We start from the raw sequence: 21220 nt of genomic DNA on the forward strand, positions 1-21220 counted from the left end.
GCTGTGAATACAAGCTGAAATTGAAGTTATTTCAAAACTGATAATAAGACTGAAATAAAAATGAATAAAAACAATACAGACCTAATAAAAATGACAAAAAAAAGTAAAATATAAAAATAAAAACCAACTATGAATAAAAACTATAATGGTACTAAAATAATACTAGTTTGAATTAGGTGATAACCTCCCGATCATTTCCAGTCCTCTCTCTTTTCTAGGCAAATAGAAAATGCATTTTTATTCAGTGATGTTGCTGAGCTTATCTTAAGACCTCTGAGGAACAGCAGGGGAGTGTCAGAAGGAGGAAGAGCAAGATAAAGGAAAGGAGCAAAGAGTAAACGATAGGGACGACATTCAGGCTACGCTTCTATTTACTATTCTGAGCGAGTTCAACTCAGCATGAGCCAGGTGATCAAGCAGACCAACTGCTGAAAGACTCGACTCATAACAAGGGCAGAGCGATTCACTGTGAAAGTCAAATGGGAGAAAATAGACAGCTTGAGAGAGGCCGTAAACATATTTCACCCAAGTATTTAAGCAAGGGTTGCAGTACTCGAGGGGGCAAATAGACTAAAGTTAATGTCTGTGCCATCCAACCTGAAGTGGTACACTGTGTCCTGATTAAGTAAATCACATTTTTTACATTTTTAATAACACTTTTCGCATACAATGAGCACGGAACACCGTAGTAAAATACTCTGACAGAGTTTCCTGCTATATTTACTCAACTACGTTGCAATGGCAGTAGGCTAGTGATTCTACAGCATGACCAATGTAGAAAGATTACCAAATGACTGACTCAGTTATAAACCTAATCTTTAGTCAATCAAAAATATACAACGCAACCAGGCTGTGTGCGAAATCGCCCCCCTATACCCTTAAACAGGGCACTATTTGAGGGAACAGCAATTTGCAGTGGAGTCCAAAACTATAGTGGACGTTATTGAGTGCACTCATTCAATCCCATAATGCAATGCGATAACAAGTGTACAACCAATGGCTAGAGAATATCCATAATGTGCCAAATGAATTCCCACATCTGACCTGAAGATGGTGTCCGCAGCTGAATCATCCATCCATCCATTTTCCAAACATCTGGTTCAATGTGGCTACGGCATAAAATCATATAGGTATAAATTCACTTTTTATTGATTATTAATTATGGTTTATACATGCTAGCGTCCATGTCAGAGATAAATCTTTTCCTTACTACTGGAGCTGCCAGTAACTTTCAAACAGCAAGCACAAACTATGCGAAAGCGGCAGTCATTATGAACCGGTTCTTTTTAGCGAATCAAACACATGCAGCGCATCTGATGTAGTCCAATTCCAGAATGAATGACTCTTATGAACCAATTCTTTTTAGTGAATCAAAAACATACAGTGCCACCAGTATAGTCCAATTCTCGAACAAATGAATATTATGAGTCAGTTCCCTTAAGTGTCTAAAATGTATGTCTAAAAGTGGAGTTAAACGCAGAAATAGAGCACAACCAGTATAGTCCGATTTTCAAATGTCTTATGAGCCAGTTCTTTATAGTAAATCAAACACATACAGCACATCCACTGTCGTCCAATTCCCGACCGAATGACTCTTATGAACCGGTTCTTTTTAGTGAATCAAATTGCAGAACAAATTACTGGTTTATTTTATTGAGACAAAAACACGCAACATTAAGTATGTTTCTGACTAAAAAATAAGAATAAGGCCAAATTCCTCTGCAGAAACACAAACATAACAATGATCCTAATTTAAAAAAAAAAAAAAGAAATATTCACTTAACTCTCCAGGGATAAAACAAAAATGTTTTGAAAGTCGATGAGGCATAACTGAAAGATATGAAAGGTAGAGGTCTACTACAGGCACATAATAAGCCTCTTTATGCACTTTTATCACACTGCTATCTGATAATGGTGTACCCAGGATGGAGTTGGACCCGCTGTTCCACTTCTCTGGCTGAGGTCCAGACCAGTGATAAGAAAACCATTATGCACTTCCCTTTTCTTTGCCTGTTAAGTCATTGCATGCTGCAGACAGGAAGTTGACAGTAAAGTAGTGATGGAATTAAATGACCTCTGTGATACTTTAAGCTGAATCAGCACATATGGCCATAACCATTCCATGAGATATTCAGAAGAAGACATCTGCAGTGAACTACTGTTCAAAAGCTTGGGGTCAGTAAGATTATATTTTTGAAGGAAATTAATACTTTTATTCAGCAAGGACACATTAAACTGATCAGAAGTGACAGTGCAGACATCTATAATGCTACAAATTATTTCAAATAAATGCAAATAAATGAAACCATTATACATCAAAGAATCCTTAAAACTGCATATGACATTAGGAAAACATTTCCAAGTTCTCTCAGGGCATTTACTTATAGAGAGGCATATGGTATATGAGATATTTGAACCTGATCATAAGACTCATAACATGGTAACTACAACAAAAGGTCCCATGACCAAGCCCTGTCCATGCAGGGGACTAATATCTCCCTCAGACTGTATTTGACAATAAGAGCCTTTCCAGGAGCCTGTTGTTGCCCGCTGGGGACACGTTGCCATTGGAGGCGATTGATGCTTTTTTTGAAAATCAAAAGAACAGGATATGCATGTCTAGATTCCATTGTTGTTATGAAACCTGTGAGATCAACAACATCGCCTGCAGTTCCGTTCGTCTCTCCCCCACAGTGCCTCCAAACAGTTAACATATTGCTGTCTGACATTTAACACTGTCGGTTCATTCCTACACATAAAGCAGCCAATCACCACAACAAGCTCATTGACAGGCATTCCATGACAGGGTGGGATTGCCCTCCCACTCTAGTCTGAGTAATCACTGTGAACGTTTAACTAAGTCATAGTGAAAAGGCAATTAGTGATTGCTCACATTAAAGTAATTAAAGTTAAGAGTATTAAAGTCATGATAAAATCAAAATTCCACATTACAGTATGTATTTATTATAAATCATTTATCTGTGCACATCCTTATTTTATTTTTTAATTAATATGCCCTCAAAATCTTTAATAAAAATAAGTTCCCCTCCCTCTTGCAGTGACATCTCTACTCTTCTCTGATGATGTGTTTACTGTCGTGAGGGCGGGACAACCTGTCACTCACATGAGATCGACCAATAGCAAACCACAACCAACCATCTAATAAATTCCTCATGGACAAAATCAAGTCCCGCCCTACATTTTAATTTAATTTTCATGTCGCCGTATCATTTTAATTTACATCACAGTGGTGAAGAAAAGACCATCGCAACTTTTATTTCATGGCGACTCTGAAGATGTAAAATAAGTCTTTGAGGTCCCCAGAGTGTGTATGTTAAGTTTTAGCTCAAAACACCCTACAGATCATTTTAATATCATGTTACAATGGCCATTTTTGGGGTTGAGCAAAAACGTGCCATTTTTGTTTGTCCCTTTAAATGCAAATAAGATGGTAATCCTGGTCTCCTTTCAAGAAGAGGGCGGAGCTTCAAGAGCTCATGCTCCGGCATACCAGTGTAGCACAGAGTGCCAGAACACCGGCAACAACAAAACAGGACAATCTCACGCACTGAAAATTTCAGAAACTGACATGTTATATGACATATAATGTTCAGCCTTATATGTTCAAACCGGAGTCTGGTGGAAAATGATCGGCGCAAACGTATTTTCTGGACAGATCATCACCGGCTGTGGGTGGAGCTTCTCCCTATGACGACGTCATCGTAGGGGGAATCTGAATCAGGCCGTTTGAAGAGACTGCTTTTGATTTAAGGGAATTATAAAAAACATGAGTGAGTGGATTTTTACCATTATAGGCTGGTTGTTCTAACACACTGCGGACACACATCAGTGTTCAAACACCTTATACAGAACCTTATAGAGAATTAAATTTTTTTTTTTTTTTAAATTTTCTTTAAAATTTTTCTTTAAATTTTCCCTTCCATCATAGCTCTCAAATGTCATCCATGGTTGATAAGTCATGCCAGATTTGAAGCCAAACATGACTTTAAACTACTTAGAACACCTTAGCAACCATCTTTTACATGGCTTTCGATGGAGAGACTGATAGTGGAACTATTTGGGACACTTATTTTACTATTTCCAGTAAGTGAAGTATCTACACATAGTGTTAAGAGATGGATTAAAACAAAGTAATTTTCAAACAAGCTATTATTGTCACATACTAAATAAAAGAAAATATATTCACAGTCAGCAATGTTGAAGAATGCATTTTATTATGCTTTTACAAATGTCACAAGACTCAAATGATCATGACCGCCTGCTAAATAGCCTACGGGCTGAAACAAGCTCAGGGAACATGGTTATGTAACGTGTCAAATGAAAACTGCACATTTTTCATTGAGTCAATGGCAGGAATGTCTTTTGCAGCTAGTACTGGAGTAACAATTAACTGAATCATTTAGTTTATATTCAGGCACAGTGATTGACCTGTGTTTATTCAGACTAAAGAGGTTCTCGTCTCCTCAACCTTTGGCTCAGCTTTGCGTCATCACAGGTTTGTTACGCAGTTCTTCAAGTGAGAGTTACACACAGGTGTAGAAGCAAAGGTGACCATGATGCTGTGGATGTGTTTTTGCAGACACTCATTTGCATCTGCTGATTTCCCATTCAAAAACACGGGCTCAGTATCCTTCAGCAGTGAAAGTGGCATGAAAGAACATGCTAAAGCACTGTCTGTAACGAGGTTAGTAGATGTGGGAAGAAGGAGGCGGGAACCGGCGAACATTCAACAAAACTTTAATATAAAATAAACAAACAAAACGAAAGTAATGCCGGCAGACCCTCGCGGACGTCTGCCGGCCACACAAACATAATAAACCATAAAATAAAGTCCAGGCCTGGTCCTCTCTCGTCCTCCACGGTAGTCGCTCCTCCTTTTATGCTCCCGGAGCTCCTCCGTGAGGGACTCAAGGCTCATTAACACTCGCGCCACCGGCCTCGCGCCGTTCCCTCACGGCTCTCGCCCGCCCTGGTCGCCACATACCCCCATCGCCCCTCGCAGGCCGGGGGGTACTCCCGAGACTGCGCTCTACTCCCCCCCGGGGCCTGTCTCGGCGGCCGCAGCACCTGGGGGTAAGGACAGACGAGACGAGAGAAAGGAGACGGAAGCAAGGGGAGCGACAGGACGAGAGAGGGGAGAGAGGAAAAAGAAAAAAAAAATTCTTGGTCCGGTTCCCCGACACACTGCCGCTTGGTCCTCAGCCTGCCGAGAGGCTCTTCTTCGCGGTGCCATGCGGTGGCACTGGACGCTCGGTGGACGGCCCGATCCTCGACCGCCTCCTGGCGGCCGGCGATGGCTCCTCCGACTGAGGGCAGCCGGCAGCGAGTCCCCCGTTCCCTGCTCCTCCCCTTTATGGCGGACGGCAGCAGGCTCCGGCCCACGGCGAACGGCGGCGACTCCTCCGCTCCATCTTGGACGGCAGCCACCCCACCTCGTCCCAGGGGCACGGCCTCGAGCTCTCCGTCCCACCTTTCACTAGGCTCCAGTACCACCGCCTCGGGCAGCCTCTCGCAGTCTTCACTCCCGCGCTGCCCGATCTCCGCAGCACCGCGATCCCCCTCAGCAGCGAGAGCTCTCTGACAGCATGTCCCTCCTTCCTCCCGGGTTTCGGCACCAATGTAACGAGGTTAGTAGATGTGGGAAGAAGGAGGCGGGAACCGGCGAACATTCAACAAAACTTTAATATAAAATAAACAAACAAAACGAAAGTAATGCCGGCAGACCCTCGCGGACGTCTGCCGGCCACACAAACATAATAAACCATAAAATAAAGTCCAGGCCTGGTCCTCTCTCGTCCTCCACGGTAGTCGCTCCTCCTTTTATGCTCCCGGAGCTCCTCCGTGAGGGACTCAAGGCCGGTGCGCCTCCCAGGTGAAGCTCATTAACACTCGCGCCACCGGCCTCGCGCCGTTCCCTCACGGCTCTCGCCCGCCCTGGTCGCCACACTGTCTTTCAGTTTTCTCAGGTTTAATAATATAAACTACACTAATGAATAAAGTAACATTGCTTGCTTTGCTGCAAACTGATCCACTAATGTTGCATCTAAAGTGGCATATATACCACAAAAAGGTGTATTTACCTAGACTGTTTAATGCTGCAGAGGCAGAAATTATTTTAAATGAATGTTTATTATAAATTTAGAAAATATTTTTAAAATAAATACATTTTTAAAGGTGCTGAAGAACATGTTTTCAAAAGATGTAATATAAGTCTAAGGTGTCCCCTGAATGTGTTTTTTAACTGCCTATTTTGGGGCATCATTATAAACGCACCGATTTATGCAGCGCGGCCCCTTTAAATCCTCGTGCTCCACGCCCCAAGAGCTCACGCTTGCCTTAAACAACATTAAAAAAAGTTCAAACAGCTAGTATAACCCTCAAAATTGTTCTTTACAAAGTGTTCGTCATGCAGCATGTCTAATCGCGTAAGTACAGTGTTTATTTGAATGTTTACATTTGATTCTGAATGAGTTTGATAGTGCTCCGTGGCTAATGGCTAATGCTACACTGTTGGAGAGATTTATAAAGAATGAAGTTGTGTTTATACATTATACAGGATGCAAGTGTTTAATAATGAAAATAGCGACGGCTCTTGTCTCCGTGAATACAGTAAGAAACGATGGTAACTTTAACCACATTTAACAATACATTAGCAACATGCTAACGAAACATTTAGAAAGACAATTTACAAATATCAATAAAAATATCATGATATCATGGATCATGTCAGTTATTATTGCTCCATCTGCCATTTTTTGCCTTGCTTGCTTACCTAGTCTGATGATTCAGCTGTGCACAGAACCAGACGTTAATACTGGCTGCCCTTGTGTAATGCCTTGAACATGGACTGGCATATGCAAATATTGGGGGTGTACATATTAATGATCCCGACTGTAACAGTCGGTGTTATGTTGAGATTCGCCTGTTCTTTGGAGGTCTTTTAAACAAATGAGATTTATATAAGAAGGAGGAAACAATGGAGTTTGAGACTCACTGTATGTCATTTCCATGTACTGAACTCTTGTTATTCAACTATGACACAGAGCCTGACCACAGTAGCCTATAAGCTGTGTAAAGGTGCCTTAAAGGTGCAGTAAGTGATTTCTGAGAAATGCTGTTGAAGGTGGATTGGACTGAGCACCACACAACACTTATAGACAATCAGGAGCAGGGGGCGTGTCCACTCATGACGAGAGAAGAGAGCGAGTGAGCAAGAGGGAGATTTGAAAAAAGACTGTAGAAAGAGAGATGGCTGAGAGACATTACAAAAGAGAAACGGTCAGAGGAATATCACTGGAAAAAGAAGGGTTATGATTGTTTCTGCTCCACATATGAGTAACATTGGCATTGCTTTGTTTCACAGAACCAAGATATGCTATTGTTGTAATGTTAGCTAACAGGACAGTTTTAAGTGTGATTGTTTGTCTGGAGCTGCTGTGCTGCTGGCGACTAACAATCAGCTCCTGCTTTCTTGTGTACTGTATGTTCATTTTTTGTTCTTCCTTGTCATTCATTCATCATCTTCACTTTATTTTCCGTGAAGCATTATTTTGTTTCACTTCATCTATGATAAAAAGACATCCACTCTTGCATTGGGGGTGATTTTTGGGGGCAGAGCAATGAAGAGACATGTGTGTTTGTTTGGGCTGATTTTAAATATCATCAGTGTTTCTCCGAAATACTAATCGTGATATCATGTGACCAAAAGTTCTTCTATCAGTCAAAAGTTCACCATCAAATCCCCTACTACAGGTATAATAATGATGATGGTGGCATGATCCTGCCAGGGAGATGGTATTTTACATATCAAGCTGAAAAGGGCATGTCACATGCCACCCCAGCTCTTCTGTACTGATCAAAGAGCAGCTTAGTTAAATAAAACAAATCTTATTTCTTATATAAGAGGTGGTAAAACTGGTGTGGGTCAGTCTGTCTATTGGCTGTCTGCAGTCTGAAAACTAGGGAGGAATGTAGCATGCCACTGTGGGAGCAATAAAAAAATGTGCATGGGAGTGAGACCGCCGGTCACGACTGCTGTTCATCATTCAGCTGCTGCTTTGAAAGGCTCCAGAAAGATTTAAAAATGAAATCACGTGGCTTATTGATCTGACACAGGACTGGGATACAGATTAAACTTTTGCATTAAAAAGAACATGAAGTACAACCTCATCATGTTGCATATGAGTGCCATACAGTAATCAAATTGGCTATTTATTTTTTTTAATTCAATTTTGTATTGAAAAGAGATGTTATAGGTTCATCTGCTAAACTATAATGAAATATTACTAGACAAACCTTAATCTCTTGATGCATACAGAAAATATGCATACTATGGACAGTATGCATACTATATACTGCAGAAATAGTGAAACGGTTATTTTAATATTCTATTCTGAACATATCTCATATACAAAGTACTGTCATGAAACTCTAGATGGCGCGGAGTGACAGGTCCTTAACTTTGTTAACGATCACATTGTTAGCTACATAAAAAAGTTGATTGGTTGTTGTTGCATTGGCAGACAATATGCTGCAGCTCAACATTCAAATACTTGGCACTGTTTGCCGTTAGCAGCCTGCAGCGTGCTTTCAAAAAACCCTCCTCCTTCCCCAGCTCCACCTGTATAAATCTGATACATGGGAAATTTCATGTATGTTATATGTACAGCAGCAGCATGTCTTACATGCTCACAGCAGCATGTCTGTGAATATATTGGCAGTAGAAAGTCTCTCACTGCAAATCTGAAATCGAATATTTCTCTACTATATAGTACACATAAAACAGTATGCGAATAGAATAGTATTTCCGAATTCATAGTATTCAAAAAACATTAGGAAAGTACCCACCCAGATGACTTACTACTTCTGGCGAGATTCTGAAGTGCGCATAGAATGGACATTTTACTATCCCATGAGGCCACGGGAGAGGATTTGTGAATGGAGTTGAAGGGACGTAACTGACGCTGGTAGGTCATGTGACAGTAACAACATGGCGGATGTAGTATGTCCGGATTTCATTCATACACGCATTCGTACTATATAGAACATACTTTTTCAACGGTCATGAAGTAAATTTAAATAAAAATGTAGTACCACCTCAGACGGTATGCGATTTCGGACGCAGCTTCTGTACTTGCTCTGCAGCAGCAGCAGCAGATCTATTCCGCCAAGACCAAATACATTAACACTGTCATATCCCATATCTATTACCATGCAATCTCTCTGAGAGTTGTCGTGACAGAAATTTGTGTTAATGAAGAAAAAGTTGCTACTTGCTACCAAGCTATTTTGCACATAGAATCATCTAAGGGCACAAAAATGCAAACTTCTGATTCAGATTTTCAGTACTGCTGCAGAACGCTTTTGCAAACAACCACCTGGAAAAGGATCTACACAAGGGACACTGAGCTTTGCATTAAAGCGACCATGACCACAAACACTAGAAGAATATTTCTTCTTCCTCTCATTGTTCTTGGCTGTCATGTGGTTTTGTGCCTCCAGGTACAAAGCTTGTCTAAACAACTGCCCAGTCAGGGTTATTTTCAACATGGCTAAAAGTTATAAGACTTTTCTCATAACCTCATTTGATCTGGTAAATTATAAGCAATAGCAATTCAATGTATGACTTTTCTCATAACATACATTAGACTATATTCAATCTGGATAGTCGAAAATATGCAGTTTTTCATATATACAGTAATTCTGGAATACAAAAATGTAGTTATTGTGAATTTGTGTTCTATCCCACTGACATTATAAAAGATCAATCAATATAGGAAGACCGGGGCTAGTTGTCACACATTTAACTAGGTATTTCTCAGTATAGGCTCATTTTTAAAAGTCATTTTCTGTATATGCATATTGACTACCAAAAAAAAAAAAAAAAACTATTTAACATCTACACTGTAATTGCTCAGAGACAAATTATACAATTCACTGAACACAGATTAACCTTTTGTGCCAGTATAGCCTACTGAGATATGACCTTTGTGACAACATCCCATGTGATAACTAGCCCTGGTCGCCCAGACTTAAATGTGTTATTTTTAAATAAGGAACACTTGAAAGATCATAAAAACAAGCAAACATGTTTTAAAAACAGCATTAAATGATTTCCCGAATTGTTGTCTATATAGACAGCAGGTCATCGTGATTTTGCCAACAAAAAGACATGTTCCTTGGTGCTGGAACAACATTACTGTCCAAAAATTTAGTTATCTCTACCCCTAAAACTAACCCTACCCATAACTGATCCCTAAAATCAGAGAGATATTATAGATGAATAACATTCATGTAGAAGCACCTAACCCTGGTTGTAAGCCTAAACTTGACATAAACTGTAAACTTGTCCCTCAAATCTGACTGGGTGATTAAAATGTTGTTCCAGGAACATGTTTTACCTGGTAAAATCACGTTCATCATAGACAACACACTATGTTTTGAGATGCAGTCGACATCTATGCACGTCAAGATCTCGTAATATTTCTAAGAAACCTCTTCCATGTGATAATATTACGTAATTTTTTGACATTCTCAGAGTTTAAAAGGTAAAATCTTGTAATGTAAAAATAGCCTATGTTATGATTTTGCAATGAACAAATATAACAAAATAAAATTTGAGTTTATAATGTGTTGAGTTTATTTTAATTAAATTATTTTAAGTTTTCTACATACTATGCATAGCTAAAACATTTCCTATAATTAAACACATTAATATGTCAAATATGACGTCTTGCCTACACGAGAGCGGAAGGACACCGCTGAACTGTTAGGTACAGGTGTATGTCCATCTGACAGGTTCAGACAGGTTATGTCGCTATAAACATCATTTTAAAAACATCTTACCTTTATATGTCTTCTAAGGTGGGGGTCTGTCTTGCTTTCAGAGAGAGAGAGGTTGAGTACACACTGATATTCCGAGAGCCTGTGATGTTTCGCTCACTAGAGGTAAGTCTCTCTACTTTGTGGAATCGTTATTGAAGGAGACTAAAGTCATACTGCAGCGAGTCTCCGCCTCCTCCTGCACTTCAGAGAAACATCTTTCATTCCCATAATGCCAACACACTCTATGTGAGCAGTTAATGCCACCTCCTGGCTTGAGGTGGTATTTCTTTCTTTCTTTCTTTCTTTCTTTCTTTCTTTCTTTCTTTCTTTCTTTCTTTCTTTCTTTCTTTCTTTCTTTCTTTCTTTCTTTCTTTATCTATCTATCTATCTATCTATCTATCTATCTATCTATCTATCTATCTATCTATCTATCTATCTATCTATCTATCTATCTATCTATCTATCTATCTATCTATCTATCTATCTATCTATCTATCTATCTATACATACATATTTCGGAGGTTAAAGGGTTCGTTCACCCAAAAATGAAAATAATCTCATTAATTACTCACCCTCATTAATTACTCACCTGTCATCCCACACCCGTAAGACCTTCGTTCATCTTCGGAACACAAATTAAGATATTTTTGATGAAATCCGATGGATCGGTGAGGCCTGCATAGACAGCAATGCCATTCAAACGTTCAAGGTCCATAAAGATACGAAAAACATATTTGAAACAGTTCATGTGAGTTCAGTGGTTAAATTTAAGCAATAAGATTGAATACTTTTTGTGCGCCAGAAAAAAACAAAATAACGACTTTTCAACAATACCTATATGGGCCGATTTCAAAATACTTCTTCAGAGCTTTTAGTGAATTGGAGCGCCAAAATCACGTCATTTCAGCAGTTTAGCCGTTTGAATGGAGATCCGAATCACTGATTCGATACAAAAGATTCATAAAGCTCAGAAGCTTCGTGAAACTGTTTTGAAATCGGCTCATATAGATATTGTTGAAAATTAGTTATTTTGTTTTTTTTGGCGCACAAAAAGTATTCTTATCGCTGTATAATATTAAGATAGAACCAATGAACTCACATTAACTGTTTTAAATATGTTTTTAGCTTTATGGACGTTGAGAGTTTGAATGGCATTGCTGTCTATAGAGACCTCACTGAGCCATTGGATTTCATCAAAAATATCTTAATTTGTGTTCTGGAGATGAACGAAGGTCGTACGGGTGTAGAACGACATGAGAGTGAGTAATAAATGACATTATGAGATTTTGAGTGTTGTTCTGCATTATGTTTCTGTTCTTGTATTATGTTGAAATTACTACCCTGTTTATGCAATGCCTTTTTTTTTTGGTCCATGTATTATTTTTGTACTATTCTATTGTTTGTATTATTCAATTGTTGTTACTCTTTTCTTATTGAATGTCAAGTGTAAAGCGTCCTTGAGCTATGGAAAGGCTCTATATAAATTAAACATTATTATTATTATTTGTACTTTCTTATCATTTCCACTTTTAAAAAAAAAAAAAAAAAAAAAAAAAAAAAATATATATATATATATATATATATATATATATATATATATATATATATATATATATATATATATATATATATATATATATATATATGTATAATTAAATACAGATTACGATTTCAAAAAATGAGCCAAAGTTTGAAAAACCTGTAATAAGAACGATACTCTTCCTGAATAAAAAAGACTTTTATTTTGTTAGGGCCTGTATTTTGAAATGCAACGAGGATTGTCAAAGCGGGCATATGCAATCAGACTTCTTGGACTGACCGGCCAGAAACTTGCATCCTTTTTAAAGCTATGTCAAGGTTAATTAATAAATGTCGCTGTCTGTATCTACTGAACTTGAGCTCCAGATGGAAATGCCACCAACAAACCTCCAGACTGTCAACAATGAGCAGTGGACTTGAAGTGAGTTTAAAACAAAAATGTCCGGTTTGTTAGCATGACTGAATTATCTGTATGTCCCGTGGTAGGTTATGAAACGTATGTCTTAGTGCCTTATTTATCGTAAATGTCTCTTCTTTGTTTATTATTATAGAGAATCAAATCTGTGTAAGGACGTGACGTAACACAAACTTGCATTATTTTATTTTCGCTCCTTGAAATATCAAACATGCCTTTAGTTCAGCCCTTGCAGTCTAATTCTGGTTATTCATGCTGAAATGTTGGCCAATTCTGATTACTTAAATTAATTAGTATAACTGTTTGTGCTTTAAATGTCAGGAAAATATTTTATCTTTAAATCTCTGTTTTGTTTGTGACCCATTTGATTTTAGTCAATATGTGGTGGCAAGTTTAGGAGTATTTCTTCAGCAAAGACAGTCACAAGGACCAATGTATGGGGAGGACGTACACAGGTAATGGACACAGACCATTTTGTGCCTTTTATGACAGAATTAAAATTAAGTCTAAACATGTATAAGGCCCGGTTTCACAGACAGGGCTTAGCCTAAACCAGGATTATGCATTAGTTCAATTAAGGCATTTAAGAAGCTTTTATAAATGTTCACTAGAAAAAAAACATTATTGGTGTGCATCTTGAGACAAAACAATGACACTGACTTATTTTAAGTTGTGTCAGTACAAGTTGCTTTTAGTTATCTCAGCTCAAACATGCATTTTAGTCTAGGACTTGCTTAAGCCTCGTCTGAGAAACCGGGGGTAAAGGTTTAAATTAATTGCTGTCGTTGTATCCATCCATATTGTTTGATACTTAAATATTTTTAAGTGGATTGATGGGAGTCTGAAGAGAAGAGGACTTCACTCAAGTGCACCACTTGGAGAAGAAAAGACATCTCAGTTGAGGTAAATAATGTTCACTGAATTATGAGTGAAAAGTTGTAATAAGTCTTGTAATAATCACTGACTCGTCAAGCACAATATTTTCAATATTGCTTGTAATTTGATTATGAAATAATGTACTGCTGTTATGATTTATCATTGTGTTGGTGAAAGTTTGTTCATTGTAATTTTTTTGTTCATCAAAAGTATTTGTATTAATTTAATATTTATTTTAAATTATTCTAAAATTATTTTATATTAATTTGTATTTTAGTGTGTAAAAATGCTTTTAAAGCATTAATATGCAGTTCACCGTTTTTGTTTATTTGTTTATATACAATAAAAAAACAGAAATATCATCCTAAAATTCCCTGTCCTCACAAAATTTGTTGATATTGGTTACATCCAAATAATAGTCGAAATAGTTTAAATAAGCAGCGAAGTTCTTACCATTTACAGTTTATAATATATAACTAAAAGTATTTTTGACACAAAAAACATAATTTTTCAAATCAAACGACAAATTTTTAATACAAGCAAATATTAATTAAACCAATTATTTTTCTCACTGTTAACAATTTACAATAAAGTTTCATTTGTGAACATGAACAAATAGTGGAAAAATACTTCTAGCCTTTATTAATCTTGTTAAATGTTAATTTCAACATTTCCTAATACATTATAGTTGTATCTATTCATATTATTTAATGGATCTGATCTAACATGAACTAACAATGAAAAGTTTTTAAATATAACAAATAACAAAGATGAATAAATGCTGCAACAAATGTATTGCTCATTGTTAGTATTATGTATGCATTAACTAATGTGACCTTGTTCTACCTTGTGCTACCTTCTCGTATATTATTTACATATTAGCATCACATGCACCTATATTTTGCAATGGTGGGGTTCTACTATTTTTTTTTAACATACAAAGTAATTGTTTTGTATAGCGAACTAACAGAGACAGATTATGGGAAAATAGCAGATGAGACGCTGGACGCATTAGCAGATTATTTTGAAGACCTCACAGATGAGAACTTCACTGCCATGGACTATGACATTGTCTTTTCTGTAAGTACACATGCCCTTATTCTGCTTTTATACCTCAACCATATGAAAAGTCTGTTTTGCCTAGATGTCCAGTAGGGGTCAGTGTTGGACTAAAAACTCAAATGTTTTCTCCTTAAAGTAAATATGAAACACTGTTTGCAACTGATTGTATATGATTCTTGATTATATTACATCTTCAGTGAGAAGTAAAACACAGGAAAGTGTAAATTCACTTCAAAGCAACCACTAGCAAAGAAAAAAGCATATATAGACACAATATAGACCATTGCCTTTACAAAAGTAAAATAAAAATGAGCAAGATGATAAAAAATGCATTCATATATATATATATATATATATATATATATATAATAAATTATGTATATATTATAATGTAACTTGTTGTTTCCAATCTTTACTTAAAGATACACTTTTCACCTGTCATGTAACCCGTTTGTCTAACCTTTACATCCCTAGCCTTTTTGTGGAACACTGCAATTAAGTTGTTGCTCTGTAAGGTGAAAAGGGGTCCTAAAACTTTTATGGTGGTATCTTTTCTTCTTTTATAGGAAAAAAGGTTTGCTTGAGTGTTATTGTTGTTGAGTGCTCCTGCACAACTCCTGTTAAGAGTTCACAGCCAAAAACAGCCTTTTGTGCAGCAGCCTTTGTTGGAGCACCATGCAAAGAAAATGCATATGTCCTGCAGGATTTATGAAGGCTACAAACACTCTGAGCTTTTAGTATGTTATTGTAAGACTGGACTAATGTAACTTTCAATCATTACACACACACACACACACACACACACACATTCATATATATATATATATATAAATATATATATATATATATATTATATATATAATATATGATTTACAGTGAATGATTAAGTCCTTGCACTCATTCCATTTAAGCATCTGGCGGGTGGCCAGCAGGCCCTGCTGACAGATTGATTGGTCGTTCACGCTCCTTGCTCTCTTCTGGCTGGATAAACGTCAGGTGGTGAGCTTCCTGTCAGCTACTTGTTCTGAGCAGCTTGTTTTTACACCTCTCTATAACCTCACATGCAGCTGGTAAACACTGCTGGTGTTCTCAACAATACTGTACAGTATGTAGTTGCCTCACAATGCAGCCATCCCATTAAAAGGGATTCACAAAATTCTGTTTGAACACACTGACTCTGTTGCTACAGTTGGGATGATATAATGACACCACAACCCTTTAAATCAAACATTCGGACAGCTGCAAGGCAAGGTGTGGGTGACAATTTGAGCCGTGTTCCCAATGTTTATCCTCGGATCTGACTATACACTCACTGACTCACACATACGTGGATCATCTTTGTTGAGGTTGTTTCATATAGTATTACATAAATAACCATCATTTTGTTTCTTTAAGAATTCTGAACCAGTGGTGCTTTGGCATCAGTTTAACAGTACAAATAGTTTGTGGTTTAAACTGAACTTCACTTTTTTTTTTTTTTTTTTTTATGATTTAGGATGATTATAATTCTGTGAGAGACGTTAGTGCACTCCTTGAATTTATTGATTTATTTATCTATTTTAAATGTTGGCGTATTGATATTCAAACTTCGTTTTAACAGCAGTGATGGGTGAAATATGATTTATAATTAATTAAAAACATTTTATTTTAAAAATATCTTCAGAAATGAGGAATAATAAGTGAACCCCATCCCCTACATTCAGATTTTATTTTTTTAATATTTTCTTTTTTGGATTATAAAAAGGTTAATTGTTAAATGTTTGTAAAAAAAAAAAAAATGTCTTTCATCAACTCATTCCAGGATGTTGTCCTTGTCAGTGGCACTGTTTCAATGTTAAAGCCACAGACTGAAGCTCTTGTATATTCACATGTGTGTTAAATGTCTTAACAGAGTGGTGTGCTGACACTGAAAGTTGGCTCTGACCACGGTACATACGTTATCAACAAACAGACACCCAACCGTCAGATTTGGCTTTCCTCGCCGACAAGGTTAGACAGTCCTTCATTGATGTTTGTGTGTAATGCTTAACTGTGTTTAATATGTTTTATGTAAAAGAATAAGAATTAATTCAGCAAGTTTCTTGATAACATCTTTTACCTTGGTAATTAATTAAAGGGATAGTTCACCCAAAAATGAAATTTCTGTCATTAATTATATATATTACATATATATTATTATATATATTTTAAAAAAAATGCTAAAGACGTATCTTTTTCGTCAGCACTTGACCCAGTAGTAGTAGCACTTACCTTGACTAATATTCTTCTCCTATCTGTGTATTTATTTAAAAAAAAAAACATTTCGCTATGAGCACTTTACTGACATAACTGTGACTTCACTCAGCACTTACATACTGTTGTTCTCATGTTGATTTGATTGATTCTATTACTCTCATTTGTAAGTCGCTTTGGATAAAAGCGTCTGCTAAATGACTTAATGTAAATGTAATTATTCACCCTCATGTTGTTCCAAAACCGTAAGACCTTCGTTCACTACAGTGGTTCAACCCTAAAGTTATGAAGCGACAAGAATACTTTTTTTGTGGCAAAAAACAAAATAATAACTTCATTCAACAATATCTATTGATGAAGCTTCATGAATCTTTTGTTTTGAATCAGTGGTTCGGAGCGTGAATCAAACTGCCAAAGTCACGCCCCCCAGTGGTGAACCATTGCAATTTCAAAACACTTACGACATAACAAAGCCTCATTTACTGAAATCACGTGACTTTGACAGTTTGATACACGCTCTAAACCACTGATTCGAAACAAAAGATTCATGAAGCAGTGTTTTGAAATTGCCCATCACTAGATATTGTTGAATTTTGTTTTTTTGGCGCACAAAAAGTATTCTCGTCGCTTCATAACATTAAGGTTGAACCACTGTAGTCACGTGAACTGTTTTAAATGCGTCTATGGAGGAGTCAGAGAGGTCTCGGATTTCATCAAAAATATCGTAATTTGTGTTCCGAAGATGAACGAAGGTCTTACGGGTGTGGAACGACATGAGGGTGAGTAATAAATGACAGAATTTTCATTTTAGGGTGAACTAACCCTTTAAAGTGGAAGTATTTTTTATTCTTTAACTGAGTGGTCTTAGAAATGCTTGTTCTTGAATTACATATTAACAATGTGATATAATGAGAGCAAATATGTTCAGCTTTCAGCTTTATCAGACATGTCTGAATGTTTCCTTTCTCAGTGGGCCAAAGCGCTACGATTGGACGGGGGAGCAATGGGTGTACGCTCACGATGGTGTCACATTGCACAGTCTGCTCTCCAAAGAGTTGTCTATCATCTTCAAAACAAATATAGACCTGTCACATCTCATCCATTCATGATGAGAACAATTTAAAGAACGGACACCGTTATTGATCTTTTCCTCACCAGTTCTCTTGTGACTTTCGTGATCTTAACAAGTTGATTCTGTAGCCAATGCTCAAAAAAACTTATTAGGCTGGCTTGATATTTTTTATGGTTTTAAACCTTTTGTTTATAGACCTAAAAATTGCCCATAAAAGCACAAAAAAATCAGATAAACCGCAGGGATGATTTTATTTGTCTGCATCAAACCTGTATGTAATTCTAAGTTTTAAATGTTCTCAGAACGGCAGAAAGTGCTCTCATAATCAAATCTCTGTAAATGAACCTGGATAGATTAAATCTAGATTAAAGAGATCACATTTAATGGCTCTTAAACCAGCTGAATAAGACAAATGGATGCAGATTGTTTTTTGGAGGCTGTATTTTGCACGCCTGGCCCTAGTTGAACTATAGGCTGCTGGGTAGATGCCTGAAAAGAAGAGGATTATGACAGACAGATGGAGAAGTTCTTGCTCTATAAGCCCCCGGCCAGAGCCTTTATTCAGGAATTATCTGTGAATAACGGCATCACTCTCCAATTATATTTCTCAGAGCTTTACCACCACCCTCTGATTTAGAAATACCAGCCCAATTTAGCATCAATCCACCCGTCAGTTAAAGCGGTGTCATTAACTCTGGTGATACAACATAGTCGATCATTATTCCCCAGACGCCTCTTAACATAATAGCCCATATATCGCAACATTAACTTGATGCGCTGTCCGTGCAAATGTTGAAATATGAGATATATTGTACTGTGGTGAAATGTATTTAATCGGTTGCATGTGATGAAACAATGGCACTTCTACCGCAGTGTTGATGTCTGACATCTGATGTTTGTGTCCATTGATGCATATGTAAATAAATATAATGTTAAATAAAGTAGAATGTTGTGTTATTTTCATTGTATACACTTTTTTATTATTATTATTATAGTATAATTTAATTATTATTTTATTATCATTAAAATATTATTATTATTAAAGTATTATTTTTTATAAAACCATAAATTTTTTATAAAAAAATTAATTTTTAATAAAAATAATAATAATGCTTTTTATTTTTATTTTTTTTTGCAAGACAGTGTTTTAGACCAACATCTTGCAGTAGTTTCAAGCACTATTATTTACTACTATTTAGCAGTATTATTATTATTATTATTATATTATCATTAAAATATTATTAGAAGTATTAATTATTATTATAATTTTAAATGATTCTGGTTATTATTAAAACATTCTAAACTGATAATACTTGATATTTTTACTTTATTTATTTTTGCAATACACCTTTTTAGATCAATATCTTTAGGCTGGTTTTCATTATTAGCATTATATATTTTTATTATTAAAATATTATTTCATTATAGTATCATTCAAATATATTTTAATATTAGAATTATATGTGTATTATTATTTATGATTTTGAATGATTATAATTATTAATAATACATGTTAAAATATTACTTAGATGTTTTTATTTGTTTATTTGAACAAGACAATGTTTTAGATCAATATCTTTAGGCCGGTTTTCAGTCATAAGTTTAATTTGTGTTTGTGAATCGGAGGGAGTCTGCCTCGATATCTGCATGTATTAAGTGCAACTGATTTCAGTATTACACTTTGATATGAAGATTCAAGACCAATTATTTTGAGATAAGTCTCTCATTTTAATTGCACCAGCTGCTTTTAAATCTTTGTGAAAGCTGTAACACTCTCTGTCTTTGAGCTAAAGTGTCCTTTAAGATGGCAGATTATTCCCAGTAATGGCACCTAATTATGATACGAACAGCTATTGAATCAGAGCTCACGGCTGATGATAAACACTTTGAGCATCTTCGTTTCTCTTTGTCCAGACATGAATATGCAAATGTCTATTATAGAGCTCGACTCACAAGCCCAAAAATAGCATGAAGTTTCCATGGGAACATGGATTTATCACTGAACTCTGATGTCAATTGAGTGGTTTTGCTCCAAACAAGCGAAGGAAGTCTGAAAGATTCCCCAAGCTCACGCACGTTTTACTGTCATTTCGGCCTCGTTGCTGGACATCAAACATCGCAGTGTTTCTCAGAAGGACAACATCTAATGTAAACATTCTGGAATAACATGAAAGCATGGGGCTAAAAATACAGTTTGACCTGGGAAAATTAACCCATGTCAAGCAACATTTAGATAGATGCCCCAAAACGCTTATCTGATGATGCAATCATGATTTTTTGCATTTGCTAATTGAGGATCCAGTGTTCTAAATAAGAAGAGAAAGGAACTATTCTTCAATTTAGGTGAGTCTTTTCCTTTCCTTTCTTGCTATTTCACTGTCAACATCACTGCCATGAATCAAACAAAAGGCCTGATGCACTTCAGATGACTCAACTGTACTGTGTAGAGATCATGTGGGATGTTTGGAATTAATTCCACATCAAAAGAAACTGGCTAATTAGAATTTGTTGGATGTTAATTAGCACAAAATGCAGCCCATGGTTTTGCATAGTTATCAAAGGGATTTCTATAATATTCAGATGGCCGTTTTAGTTTGCTTTATTTTATTTGCCTGTTCGCAAAAAATTGCAATGTTATATCTCACAGTTGTTTATTTCTCAGAATTGTGACTTTGTATCATATATCACATTTTAAGATATAGTCTCAATTATGACAAAATTATAAGAATTATAAGAAATTGTCTCAATAGATTGCTGGTTCTGGAAGTATTTTTTTCCATTCATTTTTCTTGTAGGGATTTTTTTTTTTTTTTCCCATAAGTCTTTGTTAAAGAGTTATAAGCCATGAACCAAGCCAATCCGCTACAAGGGGAATCACGACACTACAAACTTTGATTTGAAGCAAAGAAGTATTTGAAAATTAGACAAAAACACAAAGGTACAAGACTGTGCTTTAGTGAAAGAAAGAACTACAATCCCATGAATCATTGCAATCAGCATCATGTAATTAAAGGGTTAGTTCACACAATTTAATTTCTGTCATTAATTACTCATCCTCATGTCGTTCCACACCTATAAGACCTTTCATCTTCAGAACACAAATTAAGATATTTTTGATGAAATCATTTTTTTTTTTTTTCCCCAAATAGAAAGCAACACAATTACTGTCATTCAAGGTC

At 36.4% G+C, this 21220-nt stretch overlaps 2 protein-coding genes across 5 annotated transcripts in view; one reads left to right on the forward strand and one right to left on the reverse strand.

Moving 5' to 3' along the window:
* Positions 1–11003, reverse strand: part of pip5k1bb (phosphatidylinositol-4-phosphate 5-kinase, type I, beta b) — a 53355-nt gene extending 42352 nt beyond the window's left edge. For 3 of the 4 annotated variants that reach the window (XR_010895947.1, XM_067394495.1, XM_067394497.1), the window contains exon 1: positions 10867–11003. The gene's annotated coding sequence lies outside the window, so the exon portion shown is untranslated. The remainder of the gene's footprint in view (positions 1–10866) is intronic. The other variant, XM_067394496.1, reaches the window with a different exon arrangement.
* A 1607-nt stretch (positions 11004–12610) lies between these two features.
* fxn (frataxin) lies at positions 12611–18947 on the forward strand. Its single transcript, XM_067393522.1, has 6 exons — positions 12611–12805; positions 13174–13254; positions 13626–13702; positions 14635–14755; positions 16629–16726; positions 17940–18947. The coding sequence occupies exons 1-6, from the start codon at positions 12695–12697 to the stop codon at positions 18076–18078; spliced, it is 627 nt and encodes a 208-aa protein (XP_067249623.1). The 5' UTR covers positions 12611–12694; the 3' UTR covers positions 18079–18947.
* Positions 18948–21220: the final 2273 nt, after the last annotated feature.

Source organism: Chanodichthys erythropterus, chromosome 9 (assembly GCF_024489055.1).
Source record: "Chanodichthys erythropterus isolate Z2021 chromosome 9, ASM2448905v1, whole genome shotgun sequence".
In the NCBI taxonomy this organism is placed as follows: domain Eukaryota; kingdom Metazoa; phylum Chordata; class Actinopteri; order Cypriniformes; family Xenocyprididae; genus Chanodichthys; species Chanodichthys erythropterus.